At 42.1% G+C, this 13,820-nt stretch overlaps 1 protein-coding gene across 1 annotated transcript in view; it reads right to left on the bottom strand.

Annotated features, from left to right (window-relative positions):
* Positions 1-203: 203 nt before the first annotated feature.
* Positions 204-13,820, bottom strand: part of PAXBP1 (PAX3 and PAX7 binding protein 1) — a 1,009,737-nt gene continuing 996,120 nt past the window's right edge. The window contains exon 20 of the mRNA XM_044072024.1: positions 204-549. Within this exon, the coding sequence (XP_043927959.1) occupies positions 432-549 (118 nt within the window). The 3' untranslated portion in view covers positions 204-431. The remainder of the gene's footprint in view (positions 550-13,820) is intronic.

Here is a 13,820-nt window from a genome sequence, read left to right as displayed (position 1 = left end):
TGACAATTTACTGGAAGACTCAAAACTAGCCATGGGCAAGAACTTAGTTCCACAAATTACAGTACTGGAAATATAGCTTTCAACTTTGTAAAAATTTTAATTAAATCCTGTTTTGCAATTTTGCCCAATTATATACAATGTTCTGATACAGAATGCAGAAAACACTACTGCATATTTCCTCTTTTAAGAAATGATGTCAAAGGGAAATGAAAAATATTTTTAATCTCTGATGTCTTATGACAAAATATATTTACACTATGAACAGTCCCTATTTACAAAAACATTAGAAGATGCAAGTATGCTATGCTTTAGTGCAACTGTGGTTTTAAAAACTGTCAATAATTTACAAGGTCTTAAGAAAAACAGCTGTACATATTTACAAAATACATCAGGAATGTCTTTATCCATGAATTCAAAACAAATGTACATTTTTATTTTCCTTCAAGTACTGCCTTGATGTCTTTTACACTGTGCTCATTTGCAACGGCCACTGCATGGTCCACAGCATGGATGCTTGCTAGAAGCTTTATTATTTGCTTCATCTGTTCTCTAAAGGTGAAAAGAAAGAAAAAATAACAGTTACTTTAACTTTAACTGCTCCCTATCTGAAGGCAGTTGTAGAAGGAATGACTGAAGGCCATTTTTACTTATTCAAAACAAATATATTTAATTTACTTACTATACTCCTCATCCTTGCCACAGAGATCCTTTAGCTTAACTATCAGTATTCTTTCTGACTAGAGTCCCACCATGATCTCTACAGGACTTGGCTAAGTGCCCCTTTCAATTCACCTCCTGAAGCAAAGACTTGCCCTCAGATGAATCAGGCATTGATACTATCACAAAAAACTCTGCACCCCGACTCTGCTACACAATCTCTAGTAGTCCGACGATCATTATCACAGCTGGCAAAGAAAGTCCCCTAAGAATTTCAGTTCTTGCCTGGGACATACAATGCTAGCATTCATAATGGCTGACTTGTCACCTTCCTTTAGAATGGATTCTGCATGCTGCAGAGCATCAGACCAATTATGAACCCTTCTTTTGATGGCTCTGTGGTGTAAAGGGAGGCAGCCCTTATTAACACCAAGCCAAGATGGGCCTGGCTAGGAGACAGACGAGGAGGATGGAAATTGGAGGCCAATGATTCTCTGCCATCACAAGACAGAAAGACAGGGGTGTGCATATGAGGACAAGTGTTCAATAATGAGCAGATCAGGACAGTGCAAATCAGGTAGATGGCAGTATCAACAGCTATTTGGTGGGGCTGCTTTGGTGAGGGAAGGTTACCCACATATTGGGCTTACTCTGAACATGGCATCCTGGAGCACTTGCCAGGAAAAATAAATGGGTCAGACTTCTCATGATAAGAAAAAAAAAAAGCCTGAATTTACCCCCACGACCACCAGCTACAGTCACCTGTTAAATGCAAAGTTCAAAAATGGTGCTTCATTTGTATTACACTGATGTGCTCCATTCAGCAATAATGGTCAAAAATAAGAGCAGTGCTAACCTGTTCTGCAAAAATATCCATTTTGTAAATAGTTTGTTATTGTTTTATTGTATTTGTTATATGTACATTTGTGCATGTTTATAATGAAAACAAAATATAAATGTTTAAAAAAAAAAAGGGAGTATTGAATGAAGAATAAATGCATCCAACTTCACACCTGGATAAAGCAAATTTTTAATGCACATTTTTTCAATTTTTTTGTGAAAGTAAGCCATTAAGAAGCATACAGTTTTGCAGTGTTCTCTTTCTCCACACATCTCAAATTTGTGCCACTCCCCTCTATAACTCGAAAACGAACAGCTGCACTAGCACGTCAACTTAAAGTGGAATGATTTTCTGAGAAAACAGGAAAAAGTGATGTTTGCAATATCTTCTGTACCTTTTTTCCCCACAAGCCATTGAAGCGCATCAACCTTCTAAGTTTAATGATTTAAGAGAAAAAAATCCTAAGGTATAAGCCCACTTTGATATTAGTCTCGTGTCCTGAATTCCCTGTTAGGAAAATGGACTGTAGAGCTTTCTTCTGATAGATCTATTTGTGGCTGCTGGTACTACAGTGGAATCAAAGGAATCTTACTCCATTAGGGACAGTCTTTGGGAGGCCTTAATATGTCCTGTTTTCAGGGGAACGGGTTCCATCACATTAGGGTCTTGTCATGCCCTCTCCGCCAGCAAGTCTCTAAAGTGGTTGGCAGGAGTGATCACCCAGACGTAGATGGGTCTGCTCTAAAGGCCTAGGTAAGCATTTCTTTATCTGGGGAAGGGGTGTTAACGGGCCAGTTCACCCTTTCTCATTATCAATATCACTTTTCCAAAGGTGAAGTCTCAGGTGAACTATGGTCAGAACCTACCACTTTCATCAATGTTGAGTGTCCTGAATGAGAGGTTTCCATAGATGAATCAAAGTGTTTCCTCATCTTAAACTTGCATTTCTTGTGCATTTATGGACAGAGATTTCCTAAGAGCTGGAAGTGTTCTTGTGCCCTTGTTGATGGGATGGACTAAGGATTCAGTGCTAGGCTATCCTTGTGACCAATAGTGAGGACTGAAAGCTGCAGACAGAATGAGATGTGAAGGTGGAGCTGTAACACCCCTTCCCAAGTAGGCCGACAGGCCAAAATCTTGTGAAATGCCTAGGTGAAAACAGCATCGGAGGGGGAAACATTCAGGTCATCCCCAAGTTTAAAAGCAACAACATAGGCAAACCAGATGGCTACATTCCCCGAGCTAGGGAATGTAGCCATGCTGAAGCATCATTTGTAATGAAGACAGATCAAAGCAGAGGTACTAAGCATTGAGGAATACAAAGTCACAAATGGAACCGAATATGTTAGTGTAGAGGAGGACCCCCAGAATGTGGTGTTGAAAGCTCAGCTCCAAGACACATGTACAACTCCAATTTCATTATCAAGTGCATTGGTCATACTGTCAGAGTCTATTCAGCTGGTGCATCACCAATAGGACAATGATTGAGGGTAGCTTTGGTTCTGATACCACCAATGCTATGATAGGCACCAAGGAAGGAGCAAGCATAAGGGTGTGGGAGGGTCAGCCCTGTCTGCTCTAGGTATGGAGGGGGACAGTACGACTCCCAACTCCATTTGTACTTTCACAAATGCTGCTCTCATCCTATTCCAGTCAAAATCTATCACACTTCCAAATGAGCTAGCAAACCTAATTCAGGACACCAAATGAGGTCTGGAGCGCCCTTCTTTGAGGACCAGGAACTTAAGGTAGTCTGCTTCATCTAAGGCTATCATGCAAGACAATTATTTTGATGCTGACCATGGACAATGCTGCTTTAACAATGGTTCTGAAGGGATCAAAATTGGAGAAGTCGTTTATCCTGAAGGTTTCAGAATTTTCATAACTAAGAGCATGATCAAGGAGGGTTAGACTGCCTGCTTCTCGTTTTTCTAATTCTCTCCACAGTCTTCTCTTTAGGTTTGTCTCTATCAGAAGTCTTGGAAGGGATTCTCATAGGACATTTGGAAGGCTGAGATGAAGATTCACTGACTGATTTTCCTGTAGTGGCAGGGAGAAGGCATTTTAGGATGAGTTTATTCTGACTATCAGAGAATTTGGACCAAAGGATAAGCAGATTTTGGACTGAGGACTGAAATGTTCAGGTCTACAACAGACAACATACTGCTGATGCAGATCCTGTGGTGGGATTTTTTTGCCCTAACCTCACACATTAGAAAACCTAAAGCTTTTTCCACTACAGATGGATATGCTGGAAAGGCGAGCCAAAAAAAGCAGTCAACACAAACCGAAAGTAGTAAGAAAGCTAAGATAGAATAGCAAGGAAGTTCTGAAAGATTGTTAAAATGCAAGTTGGAGAAAAATGTAGTGAACAAAAGTGAACCAGAACCAGAGAAGCAACTACAGACAATAGACTTAAGTTCAAAAGTTTCTTAACAGATGACAGAAAAGTGAGAAGGGTTTGACAGCCCTCAGATGGGGAGATGTGAAAAGCCACAGAACAAAAAACTCAAAATAGCTTGCCATAGGAAAGCAGGTTAACAAAGCAGTATGGAAAGCAATAGAGTACCTAAATTCCAAAATATGAACTCAGTTTCAGTTATCTTTCTTCAGAAGGAAGCAGTGTTGAAGGATCACGTCTGGTACTAAGAGCAGCAAGCGAGGGGGTTACTAAGGGATGAGAATTACGCTGGCATGTTTTTATTTTCCATCTAATACTGCTACTATTCAGTTTAAAAATGTGAGAAATAATCAGCTTTCAGCAGGCATTACTATTTATACGTGGGGACTGGAATTTGATTTGCAAAAACGAGGATGTATCTGGGGAGCTTAAAATGGAAAATATAACAAAAGAGGACAGACTTCAGAACAAATTTATGAAAATATTTGGTATGGAAGATGTGAATTCAGTAGTAGGAATAGACTAAATTTACATATTATTCCCAAAGGTACAATAACTGGGCTAGACTACACAGAAATTATATTTCTCAGGAACACGTGTATTTAATTGAAAATGTTGATACACATCCAAGAACTATTTCAGATCCTGAGCCAATAATTACCAAGATAAAACTGCAAGGTAATAAAGATGAGACACTGGTGCTTCCCACTTACCTGTTAAAATGAGAACTTAAGGAATGGGTAGTGGAAATTATTCAGGAATTATTAAGGAATACCAAAAGTACTCCAGTAGTTACAGCTAATGAGTGGGATAAAATGAAAGTGGAGTTTAAAAATAGGGTAGAATTAAAAGAGAGAGAAATACGGCTAAAAAGTAATGAGAATTACTTAGAGGGGCTGACAAAGTTAAAGCATGACAGAGTAAGAGGAATCTCACAGAGCAAGAGGAGATGCAAATGCACGGTACAAGAGAAACTAAGGGAGTACCTGGATTACACATCTGAGAACTATTTCATATTCTGAGACAATAATTAATAAGACAAAAATGCAAGGTGATGAAGTAAAGATGAGACACTGGTGCTTCCCCACCTACTTTTTAAAACGAGAGGAATTTAAGGAATGGCAAAAATTATTCAGGAGTTATTAGGGAATATAGAAAGTACAATAAGTTAAAGCTAGCGAGTGGGATAAAAAGAAAGTGGAGTTTAAAAATAGGTTAGAAATAATAAAATACAGTTAAGAAGTAATAAGAATTATTTAGAGGGGCTGACAAAAGTTAAAGCATTACAGAATAAGAGGAATCTCACAGAACAAGACAAAGCATAACTGCATAGTGTTAAAGAGAAAATAAGGTAGTACCCAGACTATATGTAAAGGGTACAAAAATGTTGGCACAATGACTTCGGCAACAGAAGGTAGAAAGGGTTGTCATCAAACTTAGGGAGCATATAACAATAAAAATAACAGATCCTGTCGAGGTACTACAGACAGTTTGGAAATTTTAGGAAAATTTGCATAAAGCAGAAAAGTGGGGAAATAAGGAAATGCACAAATGGAAACACTTATGAAAGACAAATATGCAAAGGTCAGAGGAAGATGAGGCTCAACAATTAACACTCAAGATAGGAGAAGATGAGATAAAAATAGTGACGTATAACCAACTTGCAGGAAAGTCTCCAGGAGTAGATGGTATTCCCGTGGCAGTTTGAAAGCTATAAGGGAAGAAAGTGATAAAGATCTGGAATGTTTTAACAGTATTTTAAAAGGAGGGGAAGCACCAACATCCTGGAAAAAAAGCTGTGGTGGCTGTAGTATTTAAAGACAGTTAAAACCCATAAGATCTAACTCCATGAAGGCCCACTTTCTTTTTGAACAGTGATTATAACATGTTTGTCTACAATGACTAACAGAATGGCAAAGTTGCAGCAAACATTGAAAGATATGGATGAATGTGGTTTTATAGAGGGGAGACGAACATTTGATAAAATTAGCAAAATAATGATCCAGAGAGAAGCAAAATGTAAGAAAATGCTGCTACTATTTATGGTTCTAGATGCAAGGAAAGCATTTGGCAAAGTAAGCTGGGATTTTATGAGTAAGGCAATGGAAGCATTTGCATTTCCTGATACAACAATTTGTTTAATTAGGAGGATACATGAGGGATTGGAGGCAAAAATCAAAATGGGAGGGTTCCTTTCTGATAGGTTGCGTCTGAAGAGAGGGACTTTGGGTGTCTTCTTTCCCCTTTGTTATTTGTGATACATTTTAGAACCACTGGCAAAGAAAATAATGCACTCAAATTCAAGGATACAATTGGTATGGTATTCCAGACAAGTTGACTTTATTTGCAGATATCCTCTTGGACCTGATAACACCAGAAATAGACATCTCAGTGCTGTGGAACATTTAGAGTGTGTTCTTTGTTATTTGGAATATAAAATTAATGAAGATAAAACAAAGGCTATTAAGTGTAAACCATGTACCCACATATGAAATGGTTTCAGCAATACCCATATTTATGGGGACATGATAAAAGGAAGTATTCAAGAGAATGGGTTAAAAAGAACACTTATGACAGCTAAGGATATGTGGGAAGAGACTAAACAAAAGATAATACAAAACTTGAGAAACTGGAAGCTCTTGCCTATGGATATGGATAGCAAAATAAAAGCAGTAAAATGTTCTGGCCAAGTTGGTTTTATACATGTCAGGCATATTTTATCAAGCAAAGAAGCTGAGGACAATTACTAAAGAGTTGAAAGATTTTATCTGGTAGGGGAAGAGAGCAAGAGTTTTCAAGTGGGATAAGCTGATCCTTTCAATAAAACAAGGAGATTTGGGATTACCGATCAGAAGGGATATTACAGCTACACAGTTAAGGCTCTTATACATAACACAAGCAGAAAGCTACAATTCAAAGTAGAAAGGAATAATGATAATGCATTGGGAGAATTCAATAAATAATGAAACAGTGGGATTTTGGATGCAGATCCCTGTCAAGAATAACAGTCATACAGAATATTTTATTCATAAAACAGCAGAAAGTATAGTAAAAACTAAGCCAACATAGTAATAGAGAAGGTAAATTCTACCAATAGAGGTAACTGCAATTCAGGGTATTGAGAACAGGCAAGGGGGTGGGGGCTGGAATTTACTGAAGGAAGCTAGCTGGCAAAGGAACCAAGGTATTAGCAACAAATTAGACACGGAAAGGTAACAGAATGGGAAGGGGCAAAGACGGCATTTGAACTGCAGGTTAGAGATTGCTTTCCTTATCAGGGGTTGATACAGTGTAGACAACGAGAAAGGGATTGGGGGGAAATCCTAAATGAAAGGCCTGCACTGTCTTGAGTTTTTATTTGAAATCTAGAACAGAGACTGCTAAAAATAATGCGCAATAACTACAGGAATCAATTGGAGGAGGTCAGAAAAGATTGGGAAGAGAGACTAAATAAGTAATTCACAAAGAGACAAAAGCAGAACATTTGCATGATGCAGTCAGATAACCCTTTGGATAATATTTTTGCTACTTTCTGAACTTTGCCCCAGTTTCCAAATTGAAGAAACAACTGATTGTCTTTTCTAACTTCACTTTGTAGGTACAACCTAACTTGTATGTGCATGTCCAAACAAGCTCACCTTTGTTGGAATAGTTTGAAGAGAAAAAAAAAATGGACAGCGACTCAGATTAGTGTGTTGCAACTCTGGGCATAAATGAGGGATTGGCTGAAAGAGACAACCTGTCTTCATGGAATACAACAGGAAGACGACAGAGCTTGCAAGTCTGAGATCTGCCTAACTTGAGTTAGTAATTGCTACAAGAAAAAATGTTTTCCAGTACAGAAATTTAAACTTAAGACGGTCTGGCAGGTTCAAACAGGGGGGAAGAATATTTTTTCCAATGCAAAATAAAGGTCCCATGGAAGGAAAGGACGAGTCAATGGCAGCATGGAAAGGAAGACTGCTTTAGAAATGCTTACCAGAGCTTGTGGGAAGTAAATGACTATGATGCAAACCTTGGTGTTAAGAAATTGCAACCAAATGAACTGTGTATGAAAAGTTCTGAAGAAAACGGTCAGTATTTGAGAAAACATGGGCTAAAAATAGATTAATATGTTGTTTATCTGCCCATAAAGAAAACTTCAGGCATTTGCTACTGCAAGTTTTCCTGACTGAAGGTTTCTGAGAGACTGCAATCAATTGAATAAGTTGATATGGAACAGTAGGGTCTCTGGCCATCACTGGAAATGGAGAACCAAAGTGGATTAAAAAAAAGGGGAGTGGATGCCCAGTTGAGGCTGTCAGGAAGGGTGAGACAGCAGCTAAAGGTACTACAGAAAAAAGAGCTTTCTTAGATGCACGCAAAACAGAGGGAACCAATTTTGACATGGCTATAATGGAGTTAAGAGAATGACCTTAGCTTTGCACATCTTGGCTTTCTGCAAGAATGGGTGGCAATACAGAAACGCATAAAAGGACCCAAGGGAAGCCAGTTGTAAGAGAATGTCTCTGCAGGGATATCCGTTTTGGGGGTGGGGGGGTGACCCAGGAAAACCTGTTGTACCTGCTGGTGAATGATGAAACGAAGACACTGCAACATTGCTATCCCCCACTTGGTAAACATTTTTAAGGCTATTGTGGGGGGAGCAGAATCAGCCTGCTCAACCTGTCCGCAATCACTCTGGACATCGCTGGGATGGGTGTTATTAGAAAGTGATGTGAAGATTCAGTACATTCTCAAACCCACACAGCTTCTCTGCAGAGGGGATAAGAGTGTACCCCCTCCCACTTGTTTATGTACTACACTACGGCCATGGTGTCTGAGTGGGTGGGCACTGCACCTTATGTGAGACGGTCTTGAAAGGCCTACAAAGCAAGGAAGATCATTCTCAGCTCTAAGACACAAGTGCAATCAGTCCTTGTCTGTGGTCCCTGTCCCTTGAACAGGCGTGTTCAAACAATACCCCCCCCCCCCCCAAGCAAGGCCACGTCTGTGGCTAGAGTGGCTGTCGGAACAGGATGAACAAAGGGTATTTTCTGATAGGAATTTTTCTGGTTTTGTCCACTAGGACAGATTTTTCAGACAAATCTGATAGTCTCATGGGTTGCATTGTTTGATACCACTGAACTCTTAGCATCCACTGAAGAACTTTCATGTGCAGTCTGGCATAAGGTACCATTTGGATGGTGGCCTCCATAAGCCCTAGGATTGAAATGATACTGCATCCAATTTTGGGTTGCTGGGAACAGGCTTGATCACCTTGAATTACTGTGGATATATGATTGGGGGAAGGGTAATTTGGTCAGTTCTCTTACTGTATACAATTGACAGACACTGAACATAAGAAACTGTGATGGTTCCGACTGAGATTTTGAAAGACTGATGTGATCCACAAGGACAGGAAGAGCTGGAGTAAATACTGTGTTCCCATGAAGAGCTTTTCCACTGCAGATACAATGATAAACCAGTTATCTAAGAAGGGAAAGATTTTTATCCCTAGGTGCTGCATACAGGCAGCAACTGTAGGCATACACTTTATGAAAAAGTGCTGGGGGGAGACCAAAAGGCAGGGCTATGAAATAATGACTACCTCCAACCTGAAAATGAAGGAATCCCAGGACAGTCTGACTACCTTGATGTCTACCCAGAAATTCAAAAGAATGTCATGGATGGTCTGGTTACCTTGATTTGTAGATGTGGCCTGAAGATGCAAACAGCACACCCAATATCCAGCACACCCAATATCTTGTCTGCAAGCATGGCAGAATAGATTGAATCATTACCATCTGTAAAAGATCCATGCATTAATTCATATGGCTAAGTTCTTAGGTCCTCAGTTTGTGGTCACCAAAAAGAATCCAGAACCTTTCTGGTCTGGTGGGACCTCCTAGAGGGATCTTTTTAAGAGTAGGGTTTTGACCTTTTGTGGAACCACTCTCCTTTAACACTGACACAATGTGGATGGAAGGACAGTTGTTTGGGCAGCTTTAAAAAAGGGAACTGAGTAGCCTCTCAATGAAATTTCTCTTAACCAACTGCCTAGTGTGATGGCCAGCCACTCAAGTGGATGAAGGGAAAGCTGTCCAAATCTTCATAACCGAAGGCTAAAATTTCTAAACTGGCACCAACATCCTCGGCACCGGGGCCTCAAACCCCCTCTCCATGGTGCTGACTTCAGTTCAGACGACTCAGCAGCCTACTATGGTGCCCATCCTCAGCACCTGTTCCTCAAATTCTGATTTCAACCTTGACTGTGACAACATTATCAACTTCCTTTCAGCACCAAAGATAGTCATTCCAACACTGGTCACTTCCCCCCACATGTATATCATGCTGGTCCTTTGAGCTCAGTGTCGAAAGGTGAAATAACCCCTCAGACCACATATTCCCCTTCGGTGGATCCGTTTCTTGGTCAACAATGTAGCCTCTTCCTAGAGCTTCCTGACTCCCCCGTCAGGGATATCCACCCACTCCCTCCAGAAGCCTTTTGGAACTGGACGTAGTGAGGCTTATGGATCAGCTCCTGGCAGCCACAGGTTTTCCAACACCATCCAAATCCTCCCTCCCACCTGGAGCCAAGGATTTTTCTCCACGGACTCCTACATACTTTCCTCCTTCGAACGTCCCTGGAGGCATCAGAGCCTTCGACACTGACACCAACCCTAGTTCCAGCTTCTTCGGCTTCATTGGTAGACCTTACCATGGCTCCGGAGTCTACCCTTTGGCCTTTGACTCATTTGGAGCAGGTCCATACTCGGGATCAACACTGGTCTGTCGGCACTGTGATCCCTGGTACAACGCCCGTTTTTTACTCCACGCCATCTACTATGGTTCTGGTTGCTTTGGCGAAACCAGTTCCTCCTGTGGCTCATTCCCTGGGAGTGAGCATGTCTGAGTGGGGTGAGACCCTGGTTCTGAGGTTGCCTTTTTCGGTTCGGGGCTCCCATCCCACTTCGGGCAGACCTGCCTTCCAGGTGATGGAGAGGGTGCTTGCCTCAGCAGGCTCCCAGCTGGTACCGTCGGTGCCAGAGACCCATATATACCTTTCCTTTGAGTCACAATTGACACAGCCCACTACTCAAGGACACCGGACATGGGAACATCAAGACTTCTTTCCACAAGGTACTCACTCTGCAGAGTCCTCCTCAGGTGCCCCCACAGAGGAGGTACCTCACAAAAAATTGTGCAAGAGGAAACACTCGGATTAGGAAACACTTGAAATTACCCTGAAAAATCCATCACCGAAGATACAGACTATGACAAAGGGGAAGGGTCCCCAGGGTCGAATCCTGAGGATGTCTCCTTTGGAGGCATACTGGAGACCTGAAGCAGCAGAGGGACTGGAAGTCCACCACCCCTTCCTCAGAGGAGTTTGTATTCTTGCAGGCTTTCCATGCCTGGCCATCTACTTCTTGGGTGACCCTGCCTGCAGATGACCTGGGTCCAGCTCATAATGCAGCGTGCCTGAAAGAATCCGGAAACCATTGAACCTATCTCCCAGAGACCAGATAAATTCTTCCTCCTCCAAAGGACTGTCCACACTGATCCAAGGGCCTGCCAGTAGATGCTATGGTTGTGGAGGCAGCCACTAAGAAGGAGCTAGCCGAGGAGAGCTCTACTGTCCATCCCCTAACAGGGAGTCTTGGCGATAGACTTGGGAAGCAGGTGTACTCTTCAGCGACCTTTACCAATCGGTCCCTGAACTATCTGGCACACTTCACCCGGCTTCAGAGAGATCTAATCTCAGAACTCTCAGAAACCCTTGCAGGAGCAATTGCTGATGGTGTATGTGACAAAGTTGCCTCACAGCTTGCCACCCGGAAATCTATCGAGCTTATCCATGCGGTTGATTTCTCATTCTACCGAAGGGGTGGCTAGAGCAGCGGGTGCAGGCATTGTCACAACACGTCACGTCTGGATGCGCTTATGTAATTTTGCAGACGCCTTTAAGTCTTCTTTCCTGAATGCCCCCATAGAGGCCTCTTCTCTTTTTGTCCCCAAGGCAAAAGACACTTTAGCCAGGTGTGAAAAGGATGGTAAGACCTGGACTGCGGTAGGCATACATTTTTCCACCCCCCAACAATCCTATGCTAGGAATCAGAAGAGTGGAAAAATGGGGTACAAGAAATCCCAGGGTCCTTTCCCCAACACAGGTGGTGAATTTTCCCCTGGGGCAGGGGGGGGGGGAATTTGACCAGAAGATGCCCCTACAGAGGCAGAGGGGATCCGGGTAACCCGGGATCCAGATATTCCTTCTTTTGACAACACTTTCAGAACTCCTGAAGAGTAGCCTGACTGCTTACCTCTGGAAGCAGTTGGGGGACGATCTTCTCTGCACCACCTTGCCTGGCAAACAATAACCACAGATCTGTGGGTGCAGATGATAATTGCCAAAGGTTACCACATCCCTTTTGACCTTTACCCAAGTCAGCTAATGCATATTCCCGATGTTCCACCCAGTCAAACGGAAGAAGCAGTTCAAGAAATCTGAAAGCTGCTTAAAAAACGGGGCATCCAAACAGTCTCACCAGACCAGACAGGATCCGGATTCTACTCGAGGTTATATTTAGTGCCAAAAAAGACAGCGGACTGAAGGCAAATTTTGGACCTCAGCATCCTAAACAAATCGGTCAAACAAACGAAATTCTTGATGGTCACAGTTCAGTCTATACTTCCTTTTCTGGAGAAAGACGACTGGATGTGCTTGACAGAGCTTCATGATGCATACTACCACATAAAAATGGACAAACACTCCAGAAGATTCCTCCACTTCCAGCTGGGAGCCAATCACTACCAACTCTGAGTGATGCCCTTTGGTCTCTCTACTGCCCCCAGTGTGTTCATCAAATGCACGGCAGTGGTAACAGCTCACTTGAGACTGTCCAGGCATTTCCATACTTTAGACGATTGGTCCTTACCGCTCCAACCAAACATCTACTGATCTCAGTCACTCATTACACCCTACAACTACTGGAACACTTGAGGATAACAATAGAGGTGGACAAATGCAACTTGACTTCTCAAAGATTGGAGTTCATAGGAGCCAATTTCGACACTCAATCTTGCGTAGTCTCCCTCCCACTCCACAGACTAAAAAGACTCATATTTCAGCTCCAGGTGATGCTCTGTCAGGACAAAGCTCCCTGTCGGGCAATCCTCCAACTATTAGGGTCAATGGCAGCATCGATAATAGTTCCACTAGCAAGACTACACATGAGACTACTACAGTGGCTTTTACTAATGCAATGGTCGGCCAGAGTTCCAAAGTCTTGGTCCGGAGTCGGTTGCTGTCGTTTCTTCCCTGACGTCAGTACGCCAGGGGTATACAAGATGCAGCAGACGCCATTTTCTTCAGTTTTTCTTGCCCCAGATGTCAGGTGCCCCCAAATAGGTAGGCAATACATATTGCTAATAAAACATACATAAAAAGTAAAAGCAAAACCTTCAGTTACCAGCAAATACACCACATAGGTAGTATAGGGTAGAAAGGTATAGATAAGTGCCAGCTAAGAAAGAGGGGATGGAGGGAGGGTAACCTGGACTGCAGCAGTGAATACACTCTAACATCTACATTTATGGTAGGTACAAAACTGTACTATGTTCATCGTGTTTCACTGCTGTGGTCATTACACTTGGGTTGAATCCCAAAACTGAGGTAGGGTGGCTGGTTCTATAGAGGATTTGGGGTGGCTATGAGGCCCTGCAGCACTGCAGTGGCAAAGCCAGCTCTGGATTTAGAATAAAGAGGCAAGTGATAATGTTTGGTAAAGGTGTGCACTGAACTCCAAGTTGCAGCATCCAGGATATCTTTGGTAGGTACTCCTCTAAAGTAAGCAGTTGAAATGGCTGTTGCCCTGGTAGAATGTGGCCTAATGTTGCTAGGTACAGTTTTTCCATGCTATGTGTAGCAGAAACGGATAG

The sequence above is a fragment of the Protopterus annectens genome, chromosome 5.part0 (assembly GCF_019279795.1).
Source record: "Protopterus annectens isolate FY-2018-M chromosome 5.part0, PAN1.0, whole genome shotgun sequence".
NCBI lineage: Eukaryota > Metazoa > Chordata > Ceratodontiformes > Protopteridae > Protopterus > Protopterus annectens.
Note: the sequence above shows the minus strand (reverse complement) of the source record. Positions and strands in the feature narration are given on the sequence as shown.